The sequence below is a fragment of the Ammospiza nelsoni genome, chromosome 2 (assembly GCF_027579445.1).
Source record: "Ammospiza nelsoni isolate bAmmNel1 chromosome 2, bAmmNel1.pri, whole genome shotgun sequence".
NCBI lineage: Eukaryota > Metazoa > Chordata > Aves > Passeriformes > Passerellidae > Ammospiza > Ammospiza nelsoni.
Window position 1 is genome coordinate 13,555,879 of NC_080634.1, and position 23,007 is coordinate 13,578,885.

Below are 23,007 nucleotides of genomic sequence, written 5' to 3' on the forward strand. Positions count from 1 at the left end.
AATCATTCAGTCAAATGAAGTTTCTTTATTAAGGCCTGCAAAATCGGGAGCTATTCAAAGGTAGTCTTACAGTCCACTGCTATTTCAGTCAACTAAAAAAGTAAATTATCTGAATTTTTACTACCCTTGTTTCCTTTTGGATTTCCAATGTACTGATTTTAACAGATCAACTTCAGATAGGCCATGAAAAATATCTGTATTTTTAAAATCAGATGATGCTACTATTAAAGGGACTCATGTGGACTGTAAGCAAGATGCTGGACAAAACAATACTCTCAAACTTTTAGCTTTTGGCTGGCTAAGACACTAGCTAATGTGGTGAAGTTGAACTATTTAGTTGACCATTTTTATTTCCAGGTGCTGATGAGATTTAGTTTAGATCAATTTGAAATGGATTCATCTGAACTAATATGTCAATTTTTTTCTCCAGAAATCCTTTAGTGCACTTATAAAAAATAGTCACTTTGAAATACCTTGTCAAGAAGGAAAGTCATCAAAGTTTAGTTGCTGCTCTATTTATATATGTATATATTTTGTTGGTATTTCGTGCATTAAGAGAATCTAATTAATTCTCCATGGAACTGGGATCTCTGTTGAAGCTGATATAACATCAATGTAAAGCATAACCTTCAGAGAGATGCAATACAGTAATGGAATTAAATTATCCAGGAGTGAAAGACAAAGATCCTAATGTAACTACAGGTCATGAACTGGAAATCTTTACTCATGTGAATTGTCCTACTGAAAACATAGTTTATAGCTGTGGAGATAATTTACACTGCTAAAGTTTAGCTGGATCAATTTCCTGGTCTTTGCTGACAGGACTTAGAATTATCTCACAAAATAAATAATCCACTTAAAGTATATTATTCATGTTTTCCTGTTATCCAATATCAGCATCAATGTGAATCTCTCTGCTCACTAGAGGGTCCAGGGACATGCTCATAATCTCATTTCTGCTGAGAAACTGCTATAGATATCGATGATTGTGAAAACAGGTACCTGGAAATTACTTCTAACCTTGAATAAATACTTTTCTCTCCTAAAAGAAATCACCAGGGGTTTTTGGTTGTTTGGGATTTTTTGTTGTTGTTTGTTTGTTTGTTTGTTGTTGTGTAAGGAGTTTGGGTGGCTTTTTCTGTTTGTTCTGGTTTTGGTTAGGTTTGGTTTTCTGTGAGACTATCTAATATGGAAAATTAGGCCTTTTCTGTTCTCTAAATCAGTTTCTGTGATTCTCTTTGGAAAGGAAATGAACAAGTATCATAATGTTGGTAACTAAGTGGATTAGAATTATTTACAAAAAAGTGTTACTACTAAGTGCAAACTATATAGATATCAGGGTACTCCTACTAACAGTTATGATTCTCCCAAGAAAAAAACAGTATCCTGTCTTTTAGAGAATATATTATTTAGGAAAATATGAAATGCATGTAGTTATCATTATATGAGAATAAAATGGAAATATTTTTTGTTCAAATCTTGAAAAAAGTTTAACGTCCTAAGCTAGGAATATTGAATAAAATAGAATGTTTGAGTAATGCCCTCTTGAAAAAGCAGCTGTGTGCAGGCCAAGGTGGCCAAATGGACTAGTCAAGCCTCAATCAGCCCTCAGAACTGCCTGCAGATTTTATTAGTTCTGCACCATCTGGTCACAGCTCATTCTAACATCTGGAGACATGCCTGCTTGCTAAGTTGTGGCTAGCCAACAACAACTGAGAGGAAATAATTTGGATGGGTTCTTGATGTGCCAATAGGCTCTACGTGAATGTAATTTAATTTTTTCATAAGTTGCTACATTGTTACTACTGTGAACTGCAGATGCTACACTTGAAAAATAGGCTTTTAATAGTTTCTCACATACAATATATAACCAATTTTCTTATGCCCTCCCTTGAGTGTAAGCCATATGTAAGAATCTTATTCACAACCATTTTTTCTAACATTAGGTCAATATTGAACATTTAAGAATAAAGGTATTATAGTATTTTTATGCATATATATATATATATATTTTTTTTAACCTGACAAATTATTACATTGTGATATTTGAGGGTAGTGTAATACTAGTTTCTTCCCTCAAATATTATTTTCAGCCTATTGATGCTCCTATAGCACATTGTTACTGGATCTTAGAGGCTGATTTATACCTTTTTTGTTTTTTTAGGAATGGTAAACTTATTGAAGAAAATGAAAAATATGTCCTGAGAGGAAGCAATACACAACTAACAATAAGAGATATAAAAAATATCGATGCAGGTCCTTATATCTGCAATGCTAAAAACAAAGCAGGAAATGACAAAAAACAGACAGTCCTTCAAGTTTTTGGTAAGTACTGCATAATATGGTCCATCTTTCCTTTTTAAATGTAAACAGTAAGGAAATAGGTGTTAATTCACAATTTTCAGTTCAGTAGTATTTCTGCAAGCTGCCTACTGATGCAGCAAAGTGCTTTCTGTATGATTTTACAACTTCTTTTGTCCCTGTTGGCTGCCTAAACCTTTACATCTGAATTTCATTTTGAAAAGGTTATCTTCAGCATTTGCTTTTCTGCTCTTCACATGCAGTGTACAGTGGAGTGTTAAATAGTTAATTCACTCTGTTTTTAATTTAGAAGTTGACTGCTTGCAAGAAAACCAAGGGGAGAAAGGGGGAAGTTCTGAAAAGGGGAAAAAGCAGGGTATCTTGACTTCTAAGCAGTGAGGGTTTTAGTAAAGCAATGCCATGAAGAGGCCTTCCTAATTTTTTTTTTCAATTTATCTTTCTTGATGTCTATTTTTTAAGTGTACAATTGCAGATGTAGTCACAAAAATGTTGTGTGTGCTGAGCTTCAAAGGATAAAAGTAATAACCTCGAACCCCTTATTTCTCTTTCTATGTTCCCCCACCCCAACTGAGCTAATGATTCCCTCCTTTACATAGAACTGATAATTTATTTGAACTTTTGTTGAGATATAACCTAGTGAGAGTGGATATTCATGAGAATGTCGAAAACATCCCTCAGAATCACTGTGCAAAACAAAAAAGGCTGTAACTTACTTTTGAAAAACTTACAAAACTGAATGTGTTGGAGTTTATATATATATACATATATATATATAACGATATATAGAGAAATTATGTTTCTCTATAATACAAGCTATATTTAATGTAAATATATAAATATATATTTACATTAAGTATAGCTTGGATTATAGAGAAAGAAAATTTCTATTTGAATAGTTAAATACTAAATACTTAAGACAGGATTAATTTAAAAAAATCAGATATTAAGGATTTACCATTAATTCCAGCTAAAGCTAATGATAATTTATGAAAGTGAAAGAGTTCTAATGGGAGAGAGTAATCTGATAATTGACATTGAGGGGGGTAGATGTTGTGTTGTATAATGCTGGCATTCCATTGGGCTGTGGTTCTGAGGTACTTGAGAGTTATTCTCAATTACCTTTCAAATGAAAGAAGATGAAATAAAATATTAAATTTTATCCCAGCCCCAACAATTATAGCATCCTTGTTAGGAAAACTGAAATATTTCCTTCAACTCTATATCCAAAAAAAAAAAAATAATGGAACGAATAGAAATTACTTTTTAATATTGATATTAAGTTGCGGAAATTTCAGTCAGAAATAACTCTGTGTGTTATACAAGTAATTTTAAGTGTTCCTGAAATTTACTTGCCTGGAGAAAGGAAACTTTTTAATGAAAGAGATTGGAAAAAGGAGACATCAAACTAAGAGTGAGGATTTCCTGTATATGTTTTTCATCTTTTAGCAACCATTTTACTGGGGACTCCATGGAAAGAAAAATCCTACTGTATTAATGGATACAATGAGTTTGTTAAATCCATTATGAACCTACATATCCTTAATGTTTCCATGAAATCCTAAACTCTTAAATTTCTTAGGTATTTTCTTTCTTGCTTGAAAAATAGCTTCTTATGTTTAATTTTGCACAGAATTCTCTAGAGTGTCTCTCACATCTCTGCCCTAAGAGTTATAGCTAATTTGTAAGGGATTTTAATGTCTCCTACAATAAACTTCACTTTTATCTCTTTCACACAGATTATATACAGTCATATATCCAGACAACAAGTACTTATCTTTTTTTCCATTAAATGTGTTAAAGAAAGTGTCAGTCTGAAAATGACAAGGCAGATGGCTGGTTATTATATCTAAATAGTACACAAACAACTTGTTTATGTTAAATTGGCCTATTAAATTGCATTTTTCTCTCTCACTTCATTAGCTTATTTGTCTCACATGTCTGCTATCTTTAGTTTTAATTTACAATGCAAACTCCTTAGGGCAACGACTACTGTTTCTACAACACGGCTCTGGCAGTGTTAAAACTCATAATAACAGTAATATAACCATAATTTAGTAAAAATAATAGTAATATTATAGAATTCACTACTTAAACTTTCTAGAGCACAGGACTTTTGAATAAACATGCTCATTTTACTGTCATGTAATAGCTACATATTTAGTTTCATACATGACCTAGATTCTTTAGTTTAAATTTAGGTGTTTTTCAGTATCAATGCTTAAAACCCTTTTTTATTCTGATGTAAAATGCTTACTCTGAAGTTTTTCTGCAGCTCTGGTATACGTGTGGAAACCCATAGGCACATGCCTTGCCTTCCCCAGTTCTGTATCAGTTCTGTATCAGTGCTTTGTTCTAAAAAGAGACAAAAACCCTGTTTCTCTCAGTCTTTGTTGATATGATTTTATTATCTCTGTCTGTCCTCTTCTTACCTGTCATAGTTGTTTTTTGTATCATTAGCAATTACTATCTAAAAGATCTTATCTATTAATGCTTAGAACTTGTGCTAAGGTTTTTAATTCAAATTCATTTATGTTGACTGCTGAACAGCTTGAAAACATAGGTACTCATCCTTTAATTCTTTAAAAATATTCTCTGTATTTATCTCTATTTGATACTTATCACTTTCACTTTTACTGTTCCACTTTATTTTTTTTCTTTTTCAGTAGTAACTGGCCATATTTATAAATTTGTGTGTTTAGATAATTCTAAATTATCATTTTTAATTATGAAATACCATATTTTTACATCTATGGAAAACCCAAAATATTTCCAAAAATTACCTAATAACAAACACTTGACTTAAGAACAGACAATAAATTCAATACAGTAAAGCTTCTTATATCTTCTTACTTTCTCCAAAGTAAACATTCATTTCTTCATCATTCCTTCTACAAGGTGATGGCAGTAGGCTTCATTTATGTTAGAATAAAAAATATAATCAGAATAAATGAAAGAAAACTAGCTTTAATTAAAGACATACTTGTGCTTAATATGAATAATGTTTATATTCCTAGGGTTTTCATTTTGTTCGCTCTAGTTTTTTATTTCCACTTCTTTATCACTCAAATACGTGGTTATACAATTTGATGATACTTAGCATTGTGGTTTTCAACAAGTATTCTCTTTTCTGTACTTAGGTCACAGAAAATACATCTCTATGTTTAATAATTTCTTTTCCGGGAAAGAAAAAATATTCTTTCTTTAATCAGAATCAATAAAAATAAAAATTTTAAGGGAGTTGTAGCATAAGTTAATATGAAGTTCTCTATAATACAGGTATTTTACCTCCATAATCAGTGAGAGGGCAGTCTGAGTAATATTTTATTGTAAAAGTATTTCAATGGCATTTCAGTGGGTTCTGTCAAATGACTTCATGTAAAACAAATGAAGGGATATCTCAAAAAGCATTACAAAAGACACTTTGTACTTAATGCATTGTTTAAACACATATTAATTTTATTTTCTAGATGCCTTTTTAATTATAATCTGAATGCTGTTTAGTGGAAAAGTTTTTTCAGTTTTTTACATTCAAAATGTAATTTTTACTGATTATTGAGACACTTTTTGCTGTTATTAATATGTTTTTTGTCATCTGACAGAGAAGAGGAAATATAATGTACCTCTCCTATCTTATCCCTCTTGTGTTTATTTCAAATGCTAAAATTCAAAACTTTAATGTTAATTAAGTCCTCCAAAATGCATTCATCTTGGAACCAAAAAGGCTGTCTTGTGATTTGGAGAATGGGGTGGCGAGCTGTCTAAATTTTTCCCTTATTTTCAGTCTTAATGCTCCATTCCTTTTTATAGTGCCTGGAGCATACCTTAATAATTTTCTTTTGGGTTTAGCAAGTAAACTTATATGTTATTTTTTATATATATTTATATAGATTATGTATTTATATATTTTATTTATTTATTTATTTATTTATTTATTTTATATGCTTTTTGTGGTTAGTTTTGCTTGTCATGAGATGCTTTTCAATACATACATGGAAGCTTTTCATTTAAATTCACTGATACCTCTGGAAGGAGAATGCCGTGGATCTGTGTATGGAGCAATCTGTGCCTGCTCCTCCCAGATATCATAAAGTTCACCAAGTCCAAGTGTAATGTTAGTGATGCCTTTTGAAAGCTGACCTGGAACAGAGAATAGGCAGGAGGTAAAGCATAAAGTAGATATTTATTAAAAGGCCTCAATGGATTCACCTTGGGTAGGACAAGAGCCCAGCCAGGGCTGCACCAAGATGGACCCAAAATGGTCACAAAATGGATGACTGGTCATGAGGTCCCACGCTTTTATAAGTTCTGGTCCATTTGCATATTGGAGTTAATTGTCCAGTTACAGCTTTAGATTATGAAGTCCCATCCTTCTTGTTTTCATCTCTTCAGTCCACTGTTTATGTTCTTGGGCCTGAAACTTGGATCATTTGTCCTTAGTCCCCAGCCACAGAAGGAATTGTTTTGTCTCCCTAGTCTCTGAAGAGAGCTTACTGTGCCCTAATAAGAAGCTCAGAACTACACACTGAAGCAGAACAGAATCTGAAAAATACAAAAGCTAAAGCCTGAGGCATCATTAGAAGTTCATGTGTTTTCTGCATTCCTTTTTTCCTCCTTATAACTTCCTCACTTTTTAGGAATAATTCTACTTTTTAAAATAAAAAAAATATCCCGTCTGTTAAGACAGCGATGACAGTTGTCCCAGAAGACAAGTCTTAAACCCTTCTGAGTGTGAAGCAGTAATAGCATTTTACCATGTTTCAATAATACCATTCAAAGAGAGAGACTCAGTTTATGTTGGGCTAAGTCAGGCCAGCATTTCATACTGGCATGTATGTGAATCCTTATCATAAAAGGAATCAAATTCCTGAAACCTCTTTCTTGGGTATTTTCATGCTGGGGCCTAGCTTGTTTACTAAACTCAGATTGTACCAGGAGTTTCCAGGAGAATGGGGTTGCAGTTTTGCAACATTTTCTGCATTTTGCAACATTTTCTGATTCAAAAGTGTCTGAGCAGGAGGACAGCAAGAAGGGATGATTCCTCCTGGGATATATTAATCAAGTGATTCATCAGGCAGCCATACAGGCATACACCAGGCCTCTCACCAGTATAAGCAAGTTTGTATCAATATCAAACTGTTTAAAATAATTCTTTTGGTGCAACACAGGACTATCTCAAGCTTTATATATGTGTTGCTTTCCAGGTTTAATGAAACTCTTTGTTAAAGGATGGGTAGAAGTCTGTGCATTCAATAAAATGTGTACCTTTTCCAAGAAACTGGTTGTAAGCAAAAGCCTCAGACTGCAATCCATGTTCATCATAGGCTTTATGGAGAGGTTGTATGAACACAGCCATGAGACAAATCCAGAATAGTCCAAGGAAGGAATCTGAAAGTTGCTTACTGAGGAAGTGTTAGGAAACTGTAAACCAACCTTTTTTGCTCAGAAAACAAACTTTCCAATCAGTAAATGTTGTGTCTTCATTTGATATCATCACTCTGTTCATATTTAACAATGCATGTCTAGTAATAATATTCCTTACCTTAAATAATTTTAATGAAGTTGATCTCCTTTCTGTGTTCAAGCATTCTTTCATTTGAGCCAGGTCATTTAGCTTACAAATGTTTCAACTACATCACAACATCTATATTTCAATATTTTTTATCTGAAGAAAGCAGAAAAAGCCTGAAGGCTTCCTGAATTTGCATTCCGTGGCTCTGTATTTTTATTTGCTTCATATTTTCTAGAATACAAAATGCAAATATCAACTCAGTTTGAGAATGACCTTATCAATTTAGAAAGAACGGTTAGAAATTGGAGGCAGGAGGGTGGGGGAAATGACTGTTCCAGTATTTCTGTCAATACTGGTTTTGGCATTTTCAACTAGTTTTATTTACATGTATACAAATGTATTTTAATATTTTCCAATGTCCAAAATGTCATTGAAAAGTATTCAAACAGTGTAAAAACTTCTAGTCAATAGTAAGTTATGACTTGTGACCTACAAAAATGAATTAATTAAATAATATCCCCTATATGAGCTCTCTTCTTCCAAGTAATAACTGTCAGCTAGATGTATTTGATGATTAATCAGTGCTTATTCCTTTAAATGTCAGGTACTCTTGTCTAAAATGTCAAGCTAAAACTTTTTGTCTTGTAGTGATCCATTTGAAAAAGGTCTTAAAGGAATTCAGAATAAGTCTAAGGTTAAGATTTATTTTTGTGTTTTGGAACATGCATCATCTTGAGCAAATTACATTGTTTGTCATGTTGTCCAGATGGGGAACTCATTTTGATGGAAATAATTATAACTTTTGAGAATTTTTGGCATGAAATACTATGTATGATCCCTCTTAAAAAAAAAATGCTTTATGTCTGTTATAGCTCATCTTTTTTTCCAGGAAGGATGATATATTAAAGTAATGAAAGGACACAACAGTTTCTTTTGTAGCCAGGTGTTATGGCTATAGAAATAGAGCACTTGAGTTCCAAGGTGAAATATTTCATGGACATTTGAATGATCCTGAAAGTGAGAGTAATAATTAAAGTTATTTTGGAACCTAACATAATTATCTTTTGTCTCTAATTCTGGTGGGGTTTTTAGTCTTTCCACTGACATCCCTTTCTGTACCACATCCTGATGTAATGATTTGCTTGCTGCTTTCTGCATCCAATAAATCTGTATCCAGTTGACATTTCAAGAATTCCTGATCACTCAAGGTGTTTTATTTCATCACATGATCACATTCACTATAGATTATATATTAATGAAGCAGGATTATTAGTTCAGTGCTTTCTTAGGTAAAATGCTATTTGTTTCTCATCTCTATGCAGTAAACACACAATAGTTAGTTCATAATAGTAAAGGGTGAACAGACAGCAGAGAAGCAACAGAAGGAATACGGAGAAAAGGGTTGAGAAGTGAGACCAAGAATTGTGTGGAGGAATGAATAAAAAGCAGGTGATGTGCCTACAGATAGCAAGTTTGAGCCTGCTTTTCTTATTCTTCTTGGTGATGCTGAATGTAGCATCTGTGAGACAATACTTAAAACTGAGGAGTCATAAAATGGAGCAGGAGACTGGAAATAAGGAAAAGACCCCTCACCAGGATAGCCAGACACTGCAATAGGCTGAGGAGATGTCTGAGAAATGTCTGTTCATGATATTTTTTGAAATAGTTTTTTTTGAAATATTGCTTGACAAATCCCCGAGCAGCCTGACCTGAACAGGGTCTGTTGATGCTGTGTTGATGAGGGGGTTGGTCAAGAAGTTCTCCTGGTGCCCATTCCAACCTGAATGAGCATCTTTCCCATCATGATCCATGAACATAAGGCAATATTGCTGTTCTCTATTCACACTTTAGTAACCTCATTAGAAGACAGATTACATGTCTTTATTTTCTGTTTCATAAGGAATACACCATAGAGGTGCTTCCTCAAAAGTGAAGCTCAGAGAAACTACTTGGAAAACACATTTCAGCAAATGTACTTAAAGCTGATGAAGTTAATCTTAAAAGCTGCCCAATTTTTGATTCACTCATGTAAATTTTATTCGCTGCTTTTGGGTGTAAATATATTGAATCATATTCTTATTACAGGATTACATGTTGGGTTTTTCAGGGGGATGAGTGTCTTCATCAATGTACAAGGGGAATAAGTTCAGAGAAACTTATTAATCATTACATATGAGGTAATATATAAGACAAAAAAAAAATTTAATGAAGATACTTGAATGTCATGGAAGAGAGTAACATTCTATGCACAGTATTAATCCAGACTTCTTGTACAGATAAATCCTTTATGTAAAAGTATTCACATGTAACCAGAAATAGTATTGTATTTATAAATAACCTTATAAGGTACAGTGTAGATTGAAAGAAGTAGCTGATATGTAATTGAGGCTATAAAGTGGAATGATTTGAAGAACGCAAACAATATCTGGACTTTTTGAAATGTATCTTACCACCAGTTTACTTGGTAAGTAAGGATGTAACAGAGGACTCTTAAATTCTCCATAGTGCTAATACCAGTGAAATGTGTTTTATGCTGGGATATTTTGTTCAATTCTGTAATTCATGTAGACCAGTGAAACATTGCTAAAGATCAAAGTCAAAGAATGGTAATCATCCCTAATTTTTTTTCCTGAATAATATGCATTTGAAGACAAACACCAGTTATCGAATCAAAGAATGTCTGAGATAGGAAAGCACCTCTGGAGACCACCTAGTCCAGAGGCAGACAGAGTAGATATCCTGGGACAAATCTAGCTGGGTTTTGGTTATCTCCAGGAAGGGAGACTCCACAACTCCTGGGCAGCTTGTCCCTAAGGGGAAAAAAGCACATAAACACAGCCACAAAGCCAGACCAGCCAGGACCCATCCCACTCTACCCCACCAAGGGAGCAGGATGTCCAGCTCATGGGACATACAGAAATGGTCGCTGTGCAACCTGAGGTCAGAAAAGTTAATTGTTTTTATAGATATTAACATTAAAACTTTAGTTAACCCAGAAAAAAAAAAGTTGTTTGACCAAAAAAAAAAAGGTGGTTTTAAAGATAGATTTTGATATTACATTATTTGTGCAGGATCAGTAACGCAATTTGTATTTTTAACAGTGCAGCCTCAAATAATACAACTTAAAAATGAAACCACATTTGAGAATGGGAAAGCAACTCTCATCTGTGAGGCAGAAGGAGAACCTGTTCCAGAGATTACTTGGAAAAGGGCCATTGATGGAATGACTTTCTCTGAAGGCGACAAGGTAAATCTGCCTCTAATATATGAAATATTTCAATATGCATCGTCTGCCTAATCTTCTTCTTGTAAGCAGAAAATTAATTTAGAGACAAATTAATTCTAGATTCGTCTGGAATTAGAAGGAATTGCTATTTTCTTAGGCAGTAAGAGAGACATGGAGATTCTAAATTTTAAATTAAAAAAAGAAAAAAAGAAAAACAGCAATTAAATGCTGAAAGGCAATTCATCTTTGTAGTTTAAATTGTTATATATAATCCCTACTAATTGTTTTAATTTCATCTTACTGTTATGGCTACTCATAGCCTTTCTTCAGAATATTTGAATTCTGTCCAGTAATCATCAAAATACAGTGGAACTTAAATATATTTTTGTTTTTATATAAAAATACATTTTATTTTTTTAAATTAAAAAAATCTGAATACTTCATAGTTTTTTATTTCCCACTTCCTCTTTTTTCTTCCAATTTTTCCTGTCACAGAAGACAAGCTGAGCCTATTTTCTCATTTTGTCCCCCCATTTTAGTATTTTATTACAAAAGTAAGTTGAGTAGGGAAATATTGCAGTGTGACAATGGAGAAAGTCAGTGTGGGAAAAGGAGCTGTAATTAGGTGGAATGGTGAAATGAAAAGGGAATGGTGCAATGCAATTCCTGACCATGCTTATAGCAAGTTGTGATTCTAGAGAGTTCTCTTTTTTTCTCCTTTTTCCTTTTAAATAATTATTTCAGTACTTGACTAGTTATTTTCTTCTTCATTTCCTGACATAGACTACAGAATTTCTCTGTAGTGGCTGAGGTAAGAGATACCATCTTTCTGGGTAAATAATTCGTAATTTTTACTCTAGGTAATTATGTAGTAAAATACTTTCATCTTGCATATTCATAGCTGTTGCTTAAAAAAACACACACAGGTGACAAACTAGATAGGAATCATGCCATGAATGGAATTAGATACTTAGTAGGTGTCTTAGTTCTTAGGGAATTGCTGTATGTTAAGGAATTATGTACTTCATTTTTTGTGTTCTAAAGGAGAAGGTCTGCTCTGGTCTAGTCCCTGACTTGACCTTTCCTGTAATTGAGGCAGTTTATATGAGGCTCTGTCTACCATTTTCCTGTTCTGCGATTTCCACTTTGGAGCAATATAGCAGTATTTATATATTATTTTTTCTAATAGTTTTGCATTAAGACAAAGCAGTTTCTCTCCTCTTTAATTATTTCAAGTTAAAGGTCATCTTTCTGACTTGCAAAGACTATGCTTTGTTCAAAGGTTACAAATGTTAGCCACTCACTTATGTTTGAAATGTTCCCAAAATAACTTTCAATAAAGGATATTGAAAATGAGAGAAAATAGCAGAAAAAGCTCTAAATGTTGGTGCAGTTGAAACCTGAAATTTATCCAGTGCCTATAAAAGACAGTCTTATATTCCTAATTCCAGCTGCAGGTGGTAAAACTGATGTGTTGCTGGAATATTCTCTGAAATGTGGTTGAACTCAGTAATAGTGATTACCAAATGAAAATCTATATTCACTTCCTACTGGTGTGCTGACAGACTCAATGTGGAAGATAAAAAGAATGAGAATAAATACAGTTATGTTCCTTCCTTTGTTCTTGCCAAAGAAAGAATTCTGTGCATTGCTCATGGGAGAGTTTTTGCTGAATCTTAAATAAATGTTCTGAAATAGTGAATAGTCCTTGACCTATAAAATATGCTGCTATATTTGCCCCATGGTCCTCCTGCTCTGGGTTGCCCAAAGCCTGGCTTGTGATTTCCTACCAAATCAGGTGAATAGGGAACAAAACTAGCAGTGATTAAATTATTGAATAGTTGTTAAATAATACAGCAGTGTTTTGCACACAGAAAGAGAAGGAAAAGATGAATTGAAGAAATGAAGGTAGAACATAGTCTTAAAATGAAAATATTACTTATATCTGATAACTTTTAAAATAATATCCCATCATTCAACAACATAAATTAAGCATAGATATAAAATTATTATCTTTATTCAAGGGATTCATTTTTGTATCAGTTTTTTCTTTATATCAACTGCACCTTATTCATAATTTCTGTTGAATTAAGAGTATATTTAGGGGATGATTTTTTGCACAGAGGATGGAAAAGCTGTTCAAGCAATAATATTAACACAATGATCCTTAAAAGAATACATGAAGTGCTGTTCTTATTTTTTTAATTTTACTTTTATTAACTTTAGAATGTAGCTCCTCAATCATATGGTTCTTATTTTACTAAAATGTAAACATACCTCATGTGGATTAGGAAGACTGCTAAATGTGAGATCATTCTGAGCTTGCATGGATTCAAAATGTTTTCCATCCAATGATAGATCTTATAACTGGGACATAGACTTTCCTGAGTTTTGAATTTATTGTGTCCAAAAGAATGGAAAATATGCACCAAAGTCATAGATCAAAGAAGTAACCCAGCTGGGCTTAAGGAGGATGATATTAATGAGTATGAGCTCTATAATTATCTCTTTGGAAAATACAGCTTTGATAAAGGATTTTCAGTACCTCAGAAGTGTGTATTTGAAAGTTGAAGCCAAGTGAGTTCAAACCAGAAGCAAAGAAGCCTTTTCCTCTGTCCTTTTATCAATTAGCTCTTAGAACAATCTGCCACACAGTGTGTGGTCTCTCTTTCACTAAGAATTTGAAATAAGGGGGTCTTTCCCTTTCCTCTGACTTCTCTTGAAAGTTAAATGAAAAGTTTTCCAGGAGGTCATATTAGATGACCTCTGTAATCACTTCTGTGGCTGTATAGCCCATAAATACATGGAGGGTGGGTAAGGCTGAATAAACAAATAGCAGTGAGTGCTGGAAGGTGTTTGTCTCACCATTAAAGGTGTAAAATTGAAAACGGAGGCTTAGTCCAAGGCCACAGCTTCATCTGCTGTTTCAGTGCCAAGCTAAAGCTCTCTGCTTGGAGCATGTACTCTGCCTGTGTCCTTCCAGTCCCTGAATCCCCAGCCCTGCCTGTCCTGATGTGCCAACCTGGCCGTGCCCCTTCCAGCTGGGATTTCAAATGGCTCATTCCCACAGACCACTGTGCATCCAGCAGGCCTGGCCGTTTTCCCAGTGAAAAGAGGAGAAGGCAGGAGAAGGGCTGCTTTTTTTAGAACAGGAGGAAAGATGGTGATTGGATGCAATTTGGCATAATCAGTTATGAAATGGATTTTGGGCATGCACCATGGTCTCTCCACACATCCCTGAAGGACAGCACATCCTGATTGCTGATACAAAATTGTCACTGATTCCTGGGTGTACTGCACAAGTGTGAGGACAGAGTTTAGTGCCCCACTTTCATAGCATCTAATTCTAGCAGAAATATGAGTGCTGATCAATGTTATATGTAATTAGCATTTCAAGCCCTGTTTTGGAATACAAATCACAATAACAGATGGGGCTTGATATGAGACAGTGGCTCCACTGTATGCAGCATGTGTCCAAAGAGGCATATGCTGCATACCCTGAGGAATTTATGATCTAAACACATGAAATGAATGAAAGGAGCCAATGCAGAGAGGTCCCAGTTGCAACTTGTGTGTTGGATTTAGGGCAGGATTTTATACTCTAATTTTTACTGTACTATGTACTCTATTTCATACAGATTCACTGAATGTCTCTTAAATACCTTGTACTATTCTCCTTGTACCACCAAGGAAAACCCAACCTGTGATTTTTAATTTTTTTGTGAACACTGCATAAACAGTTGAATTCTGCTTTTTTCCGTTGCAACAATAACCTGGCTCTCCCTGAAAAATGTCCTGTGACATTGTTTCTAAATATTGCAGAGTTCAGACTAATAATTTATTTATTTTCCAAGTTTGAATTGACTTTGTATTTGCATGCCAATCATAAATATTTGTAGAGTGGAGCTTGTAGAGTTTTTAATAGTTTTCATGATCATGCAATAGACAAAGATAATCTTTTTCTTTGAAAGGTCAAGTCTATTTTTTTCCCAAGCCTATTAACTTCACTTCAGCTATTAAAAATGGTAATAAAAAGAATATTGTATTTTTTACTCCCTGTTTATGTTGGTTTTCCCTGCACAAAAAGAAGCAGTCTTACAATGTCAGTGAAATATGTTGTCCTTCTTTTTGAAATGTGAGCCCTATTAAATTCTTGCTCATCAAGGATCAGGTCTTTATTTGAAATGAATCACAGAGAACAGAGATGTATCTAGGGTATTTTAATTGATTCCAGGAATTTATTTTTTTTTCCTGAGCTATCCAAATCTTGCTCTTTACGAATAATTCTTCTTTGAATAGATGGGAAATATACAAGGGCAATCTCTTTCCTGTATTGGAGAAAATTGTTATAACCTGTTTCACCTACATATTGTGGTGAAACAAGTTATAACCTAGGGAAAAGCTCCTACTTACAATATCATATTAATATTTTTGTTGTTGCAGTATTGGCACAGGCCTGAAATCCAGAACAATTTATGTAGCCAGCCACAATTGTGTTTGATGATGCAATTGAAACACTCTGCTAACAATTCAATCAGGCGTCAAAGTTCTCTTCTCTTTTGTTTTTAAGCCCTAAATGAATTTTTGGGAGCTTCACTTATTAAGACTATGAAGTTAGCAAGGATATTGTGACTGGGAGAAGGTAAATAAATGAACTTGACCAAGAGGGTCACTTGTATGTTAGATAATTAATGCTGTTGAGATATATAGAGGCTTTCACCCTGTGACATAAGCAAATAAAGGGCCATATACGAGCCCTGAATAATAGAATTTCAGGAGCCATCTGATCCATGGAAATCTGAATACTTTTTGGTGTTCCTTCATCTGTCTCTAGTTTTGGGAGGTGACAGTATTTGAGCAAGAAGATTGATTTTGCAGGAGTCGGACTGTATTCAGTTAGAAGGAAAGAGCAGCTTTCCTCTGTGACCTGAGGAAATAGGAAAACCGTGAGCCAATGTGGAAATTTTGAAGTTCTCAAGTAGCTCAATCAGTTGTCTGAGCTCCTCACAGTCCTTTGAGCTACAGTGTCTGCAGTGATGTGGAAATCAAGCCAAAAATTAAACTAGTAATTATTTTGAGATCTTGATTGTATTTGGCAAGTCAGTACTAACTATTAGCCACGCAACCAGAGGGCCCCTCAGATTTGCTCCTCTTTTGGGATAGAAGGTAAATTATCTGTTATTCAGAGTAAGCCCAAGGGCCTGTACATACACTGAGTTAGAGGGATTCATGCTGTGTGCATGGCTGTCTGTTCTGGTGTTACACCAGCTCAGAATTCTCTCATTTCTGTGTATTTTTCCTTTCATGTTGTTGACAGTTTCAGTAAAATTTTATGGTCACTTGCTACTGGGAAAGAATTAGGTAAGCAGAAAAAAAGTTTTGATTATTTAAAGGAGACAAAAGGGCAAGAAAATGTAAAATTTATTAACTCTTCTGTATTAACAACTTAAACCACCTAGGAAAAGACATTGATTTAGGAAATGAACAATATAAGCAGTTCTTTAGCGGGATGCCTTAAATAAAGTCCAAATTTGTTATCTGTTCTGCAAATGGATGTATGCTCTTTTTTACACCTAATTTATATTTACAATTTTAAAACTATTTTCTATTTAATGGATTTGCTTCTCTGCTACCTATGTACCAAATAGATATTGTTTGGATAGTTTCTGTAGGTTGCAGTGCTGCAGGTACTGCCTGAAATAAAGCTCTAAAGGCTTGGAAATGGCATTTATTTCTCAATTTGAAATTCTAGCTTTTGCCATTTAGTTATCAGTGATGATACTAGGTCTGTTGCACTAATGAAGAATGAAATTATCAGGGAACTTTTCATGGACCATTTTCTACAATACCGGCACAGCTTGGACTGGAATATTCATCGTTTCTTCTACAACACAAACTTTTGTTTCATGGGCTTCAGCCTAAGTATCACTTGTGTTATTTGCTAATGTTTTAAGGAGTTCCAAATAGCTGTAGCTTGTCTGGTGAAATAGAGAATATGCACTTGATGACTCACTAGGTAATACATCCATGCTTTAGAGACTGGAGCCATTATTCCCTGATGTACTACAGGACCTTCTCAGGACACTTAAGAAGTGTTGCATTTTCTGCATTCTGCTTACATTGAGGACAGGCATAATCAGTGGCAAAATCAGAAGTGCAACGCTGGCAAAAATGTGTTTTGTGCTATTGAAATGTCTGCAGTTCTCCTGACCTGAAAGGAAGTTTGAGTACCTGTATATATTAGGATAATTTAAGTCTTCAGAACTTTTGGCAAAGCCAGGATAAAAGCAAAGGCCTGTATTCAGTTTTTCAATCCCTTGTTTGTTTGTTTCTTTTTTTAATCTAAACTCTATGTAATAATTAGTTCCTGATAATTTATTAACATCCTTAGTATGCTTATTAAAAAATAATTTTTTTCCTGTCACATTCTCACTGTGCAATCTCTCCATGTGTATCTACTCATAAAGTACTTTTCCTACTAATAACAGTTCCTAGATTTCAAAGACAGTGAAATTATTACATTTTAACAGGACAATGATGATGTATCAGTGAACATCTTGCTGGTTAGGAGGCTATGAAAATTCATTTAAACCATAATGCAAAAGTCTTATTTCTGTACACTGAGAAAAGTACTGTTTGCACCACCCCTTATTGACAGCTTATAAAATTCAGCAAACCATATTTCTTAGGACTGCATAAGTGGGAAATACATCTGAGTTTTGATTCATTGTCAAAAGAACTCCCATCTATGCATGGGATCAACCTGTGTTATTAAAATTTCTAAGTGTTGCAAAAATAATGTTATTAGTAATAAAATTATTTTTGCCTTTCTGTAAATTCCTGCTTGTACAAATGAAGTTGTAACATTTGTGGCAAAATTCAATGGATTAATAGCATGTAGAAATCTTTACTGAAAGATGATCATCTAACAGGCTTTAATATGTCCTATAGGTAGCCTAAACACAACAATAAATTCCTCAGGGTTATTTAACTCTGTTAAAGGGCTGTTTCTGACACTTTTTTACTCAGTCCTCCTTCTTCTTTTCTTCCTCGCACAAAAAATGATTGCTTTCCTCCAGGTGCCAGTCCTCCCTCCCAATTACCTGCATACCAGAGAATTCTAGAGCTGTGACTAATATTTCAGCTGTCATTAATTTATCCACATTTCTCTTCAGTTAATGTGTTATTACAGATCTGTTTCTTCAATGATGTACTAATACATAAATTCTGATAATTTAATCATATATTCCATTTCCTAATGTGTACAGCTGAGTCAGGAGTCCTGCAAGCTGACTGAAAAGAAGAAATAGACTGGCTTAAAGGTTTTGTTTCTCAATGAGACTTTCCCCAGGAGAATAACATATGGGTTGCAATCTCTGCTTCCCACCTTATTTCAAACTCTTGTAGAACAGCATTTTTCTGTAATAGCAAATATCCAACTTAGCTGATATATCCAGCATAAGCTTTAATTTATAGCACAAGCTTATATTTATTTTTATTTATTTTATTTAGCAATATAGACAAGTAAATAGAAAAACTGAGAACTGTATTCAGGACATCAATTAAATAAAATTATTTGAAAACACATGCCCTTTCAGTTATGTCCAGGTTACCTCACTTTCTCCATTTGCTTGCTACTGTAGTAATTTCCTTTTGTTTCTTCAGATGAAAAAAAAGCCCTCCAGAATTACCAGTGTTTCTGAGCAAAGACTTTTGTGATCTGTGAGGTTAGGATCTGTTCTGCTGACAATTCCCTTCACCTTGTGACTCAAACTGTGCCTCTTTGTGCCCTTCCATGACTTTCCTTCTCCTAAGGGAGCCTTGTTGCTTACCCTGCAGGTCTCTGTCACACCCCAGTTTCCAGACAGACTTCTTATCTGCTGTCTGACCAGAATAATTTTAGTAAAATATACATCAACTTTATGGTAAACTGGGAGGGATCTCAAGCTGCATACAGCTCCTGAACAACACAGAAACTCAAATCGTGATTTGTTTCCGGTTTATCTTTTTGTTTTTCCCTCTTTTCTTTCTTTTTCTGCATACCCTCAATACATCAGTTATCCCTGCAACTAAAGCTAGACTGTGTTAAAGTTTGAATATGAATTCTGTGAAAATGAAATGAATGTATATACACAGGAATTAAGGTCTGTTTGAAATTCTTATAGTGGTAGTAATTTTTAAGGTCGTCATATATTACAGCAAACTTTCTTGCACAAGAGGGTTATACAACCTGTATATATGTAAGAATTTTTTATCAGTCCAAGTAATATCAGTTTAAACAAAATAAACCAAGCAATTATTATTTGTTCAGTTATAATGACTTGAACATTTTAATTCAAATTATCTAAGTAATAAAGGGGGGAAAATAACACTGTAGCAAAAATTATTATACAAAATTTTCCTAGTTTTCCTTTCCTTGTTTTAATGACCCAGACACCAGAGGCAGGCTGACAGATGACAGTGCTTGTTTTTCTTTAAAGAGGAAAAAGAGGAAAAAAAGGAAAAAAAATTAGAAAAGGATTGACAATTCATCACTCTGCCTTGGGTCAGCTTCAAGTTATTTTTGTCCATTTTGTATTGCAGCAAGTTGACATGATTTTTCTTCATGTGCGCCCAGCCACAGGGTTTTTGTTGTTTCTTTCATTTTTAGTTTTCCCCTATGTTTTCACTTGCTGGTCGCTAAAACTACAGAACAACCACCTTCAGTCCCAAGTTACAGTAATATTTGATTGTCTAAACTAAGATTCAATTGTATAGTAAAATTGTTACTATTAGTGGCTGTTTTATGTGAGGTCTGTATTGAATAAGAACGTTGTACCTTAAGTCTTCTTCCTGAGAATTTTGCTGGCCTGCATCCATTTGAGTCACCTATTTTAATGGTAACTGTGTTGGAGTAGATTCAGATCAGCAAAATGCTTAGGAATAAAGCCATTAAATACTGTATTTATGAGTGAAACAGGATTTCTAATTACAAAGCACATCTGCAATTATTGGAGTTGTAATATTTCTGTTTTATTTATAAACACTCATTTGTGGTTACTGTTGTCATTTATCATGGGCAACACTAATGCTTGTTCTACTCTACAAGTTTATTTAATATGATGCTAATATTTTTGCCATTAAAAATCGTCAACCATTTTTTTCTTGTGATTTGCATCCATTAAGATTTGTGATTTACATCTAGGATTTGCATCTTTAGCAGAAGTAATCTTGAATGGATCCTCATCATTTTTCTCTCTTAAATATTTTTCTTACATATTCATTGTTGAGTAAAAACCAATGAAGGAAAGAAGTTCAGTCTTCCATTTAATGTCTTTGTAAGTGTTTGGTGTCAGGATTTCATGTGTCACCTCTTTGCATAATGACTAAACTTTGAAAGAAATGCCCGCATGAATCAATGAAATATCAGTTCATAATTTCAAAAAGTTGTACGAAGCATTCAAGAACACATTTTTTTGCTGAGACTGTACATGCAGCTAACAACCTGCATAGGACCTGCTGCCATTTACAATCTGAATTCTTTAAAAGTAACTGGTGTGTCTGCAGCTGAACAGAAAACAACAGTATTTTTTTCTTCAACATTAGATTTTCTTGTGACTTCCTTGGTGCTACACTATAGATCTACAACCAATAGGTGCTTCAATAATTTCTTCTTTGTGGAAAAAATATATTCCTAGAAATTCAGGAATTTGCAGCATGCTGACGTGTATAATTAACAAGCTGAAGTTTTAAAATATCACAAGGTCTCCTATAAAAATCACTGAAGTCCAGACACTGCTGTAGCATTATTCTGATTCACTGGACATTAAGGCATATGCACATAGCAATACTCTGGAATTTTCTGCTGTCTCCAACAGGTGCATGGATAGAATACATTTACCTGAAGAGAATGGGGAATATTGTGAATATACCATCCATAATCCAGAAGGGAGCTTCCATCAGCTTCTACACGATGATGGCTGTTGTGACTAACAGCCCTTTCTCTCATCATCAAAGGTAGATTTTCAGACTAGGAATTGCTGCTCACGTACATTTAATAGACTTCTGGAATTTTATCATCATTTAGTATCAGCATGTCAGGTTGCAGAAGCTCTTATTTTTCATGCTGCTTCAAGAAGCATTTTCATGGGCAATTAAGATCTGCTTAAATCTCACTATCAGAAGCATCAGCCTGAAGTATATGATCTCAAGTTACCTCTCATGTGGATGCAAGCACAACCTGAAATCAGCAAAATTCCTAAAAAATTGTTATTTGTGAAATTCCAAAGATGATTCTGTTAATCAATATTTGTTTTCTCCTTGAAAATTCAGCTATGTGTACTGAAAACATAACCAAGACAAAATAATGAGTTGGAAAATGTTAACAGTTTGATCCAAAGAAGGAAGAACTGTGATTTTTTTCAATCCTCCCCCCTACAGTATGAGGATCTTCGACTGTGTGCATCTGAAGCAGATCCTTTGCTGGAAATCTAAAACACCTGCAGATTTTACTCAAGTTACATGTTCTTACAGTGACTGGTTTTTAGTACATTGCTCCATGTTTTGCAAAAGAAAAGCACAGTCTCAATTCTAAGCCACTACCTCTTCATCTTTTCTGTGGTTAATATATGCAGCACACCTCCAAAATAATACTAAAGTACACAAGGTGTCGGAAGATATATTTGGTAAATTTGACAGGAAAAACTGACCTGTAGCATTAACTATGGACTGTGATGGCACTTTGCACATGAATAAGCTTTAAACATTTAAATAAAGTAAAATAAAGGTATTTCAACTTTTCTAGATTTTAAATGAAGGGATTGTTTTGCTTGCAGTCTTGCACTTGTACTTCAGGTGTTGAAGGAGTATTTTGACAGCCAAATGGTAAACTCAAGGAGGGAAGTCAGCTTCTCTAACCATTCAAGCATATTACTAAAACCCAGCTACAAATGAGTCACCAAATTCTGCAACTGTTCTTCCTTCTGTTCTTGTTTTCAGCCAACTCAAAATGCAAGTTTTGGCAGCCCTACAACTTCATCTCATTTGGTTCTACTTTTTCTCAGTGGGAGTTGGAGCAATGGCTGATAAATCAAGCTCATGCACTAACCACACTATCCACCTCTGTCCAAGTGCAACTTTCTACAGTTTGTAAACAAACGACAATTTCTGGGCACTAGCAACCTCTCACCTCCTGAATAATTAAACTGAATTTACTAAAATGGCAGTGGAATTTTGTAGATTGAAAACTCCATGGTACCTGAATAATTTATTCTGTTCCAGAAGCTATCCTTGTCTCCTTGTGGATGTTGTTGTCTCATCACATCGCCATCCACTCTGTTAGTGGAATCCTTGAAATTCAGAGTTGTCATTGTTCTGGTACTGCCTTGTGAGCTCTGGTTCTTGTCCTTGGAGCTGAGCATAAGCCAGTCAGGTCAGCATCAGCTGGTCAGGCCTTTGGGAATATTCACATGTGGAACTGCAAATTATGCAAGACATCCAAGAAGCACGAGCATGACAGAAGAAGGAGTAGAATGACATGTATAGTATCACATGAATTTTATCAAAACCAAAAATATATACATACTTTTAGAGAACCTGCAGCACTAATCTCAAATTATGCAATACCTCTCATTTTTTAATTAGCACAGGAGTCATTTGTGTTTAACTACATATTATAAGCAAAAATATTGCAAATGGAGAAAATTTTCACCTTTTTTTTCTTTTTAACTTTTCCCAGAAGATATTTTTTATGTGGTGTCATTTTGGATATTTTTTACTTGCAGACCTGTATAGAAGAGTTTCCTTTAACAATGGCAGAAAATTAGATTGCTATCAGTAATCAAAATAAAAGGCCTTTCTTGCTTCCTAATTTAGGGAATTGCTTTTCATGGGGATAAAATCCCAAAGAGACTTTATCTATGTAAAACATTTTTCAAAGTCTCTGCTGAAGATTTATTGTTTGTATCTTAGT

At 34.2% G+C, this 23,007-nt stretch overlaps 1 protein-coding gene across 1 annotated transcript in view; it reads left to right on the plus strand.

The window, feature by feature from the left end:
- NCAM2 (neural cell adhesion molecule 2) overlaps nucleotides 1-23,007 on the plus strand; it is a 272,795-nt gene that overhangs the window by 152,537 nt on the left and 97,251 nt on the right. The window contains exons 7-8 of the mRNA XM_059493913.1: nucleotides 2,165-2,325; nucleotides 10,933-11,078. Of these exons, the coding sequence (XP_059349896.1) occupies nucleotides 2,165-2,325; nucleotides 10,933-11,078 (307 nt within the window). The remainder of the gene's footprint in view (nucleotides 1-2,164; nucleotides 2,326-10,932; nucleotides 11,079-23,007) is intronic.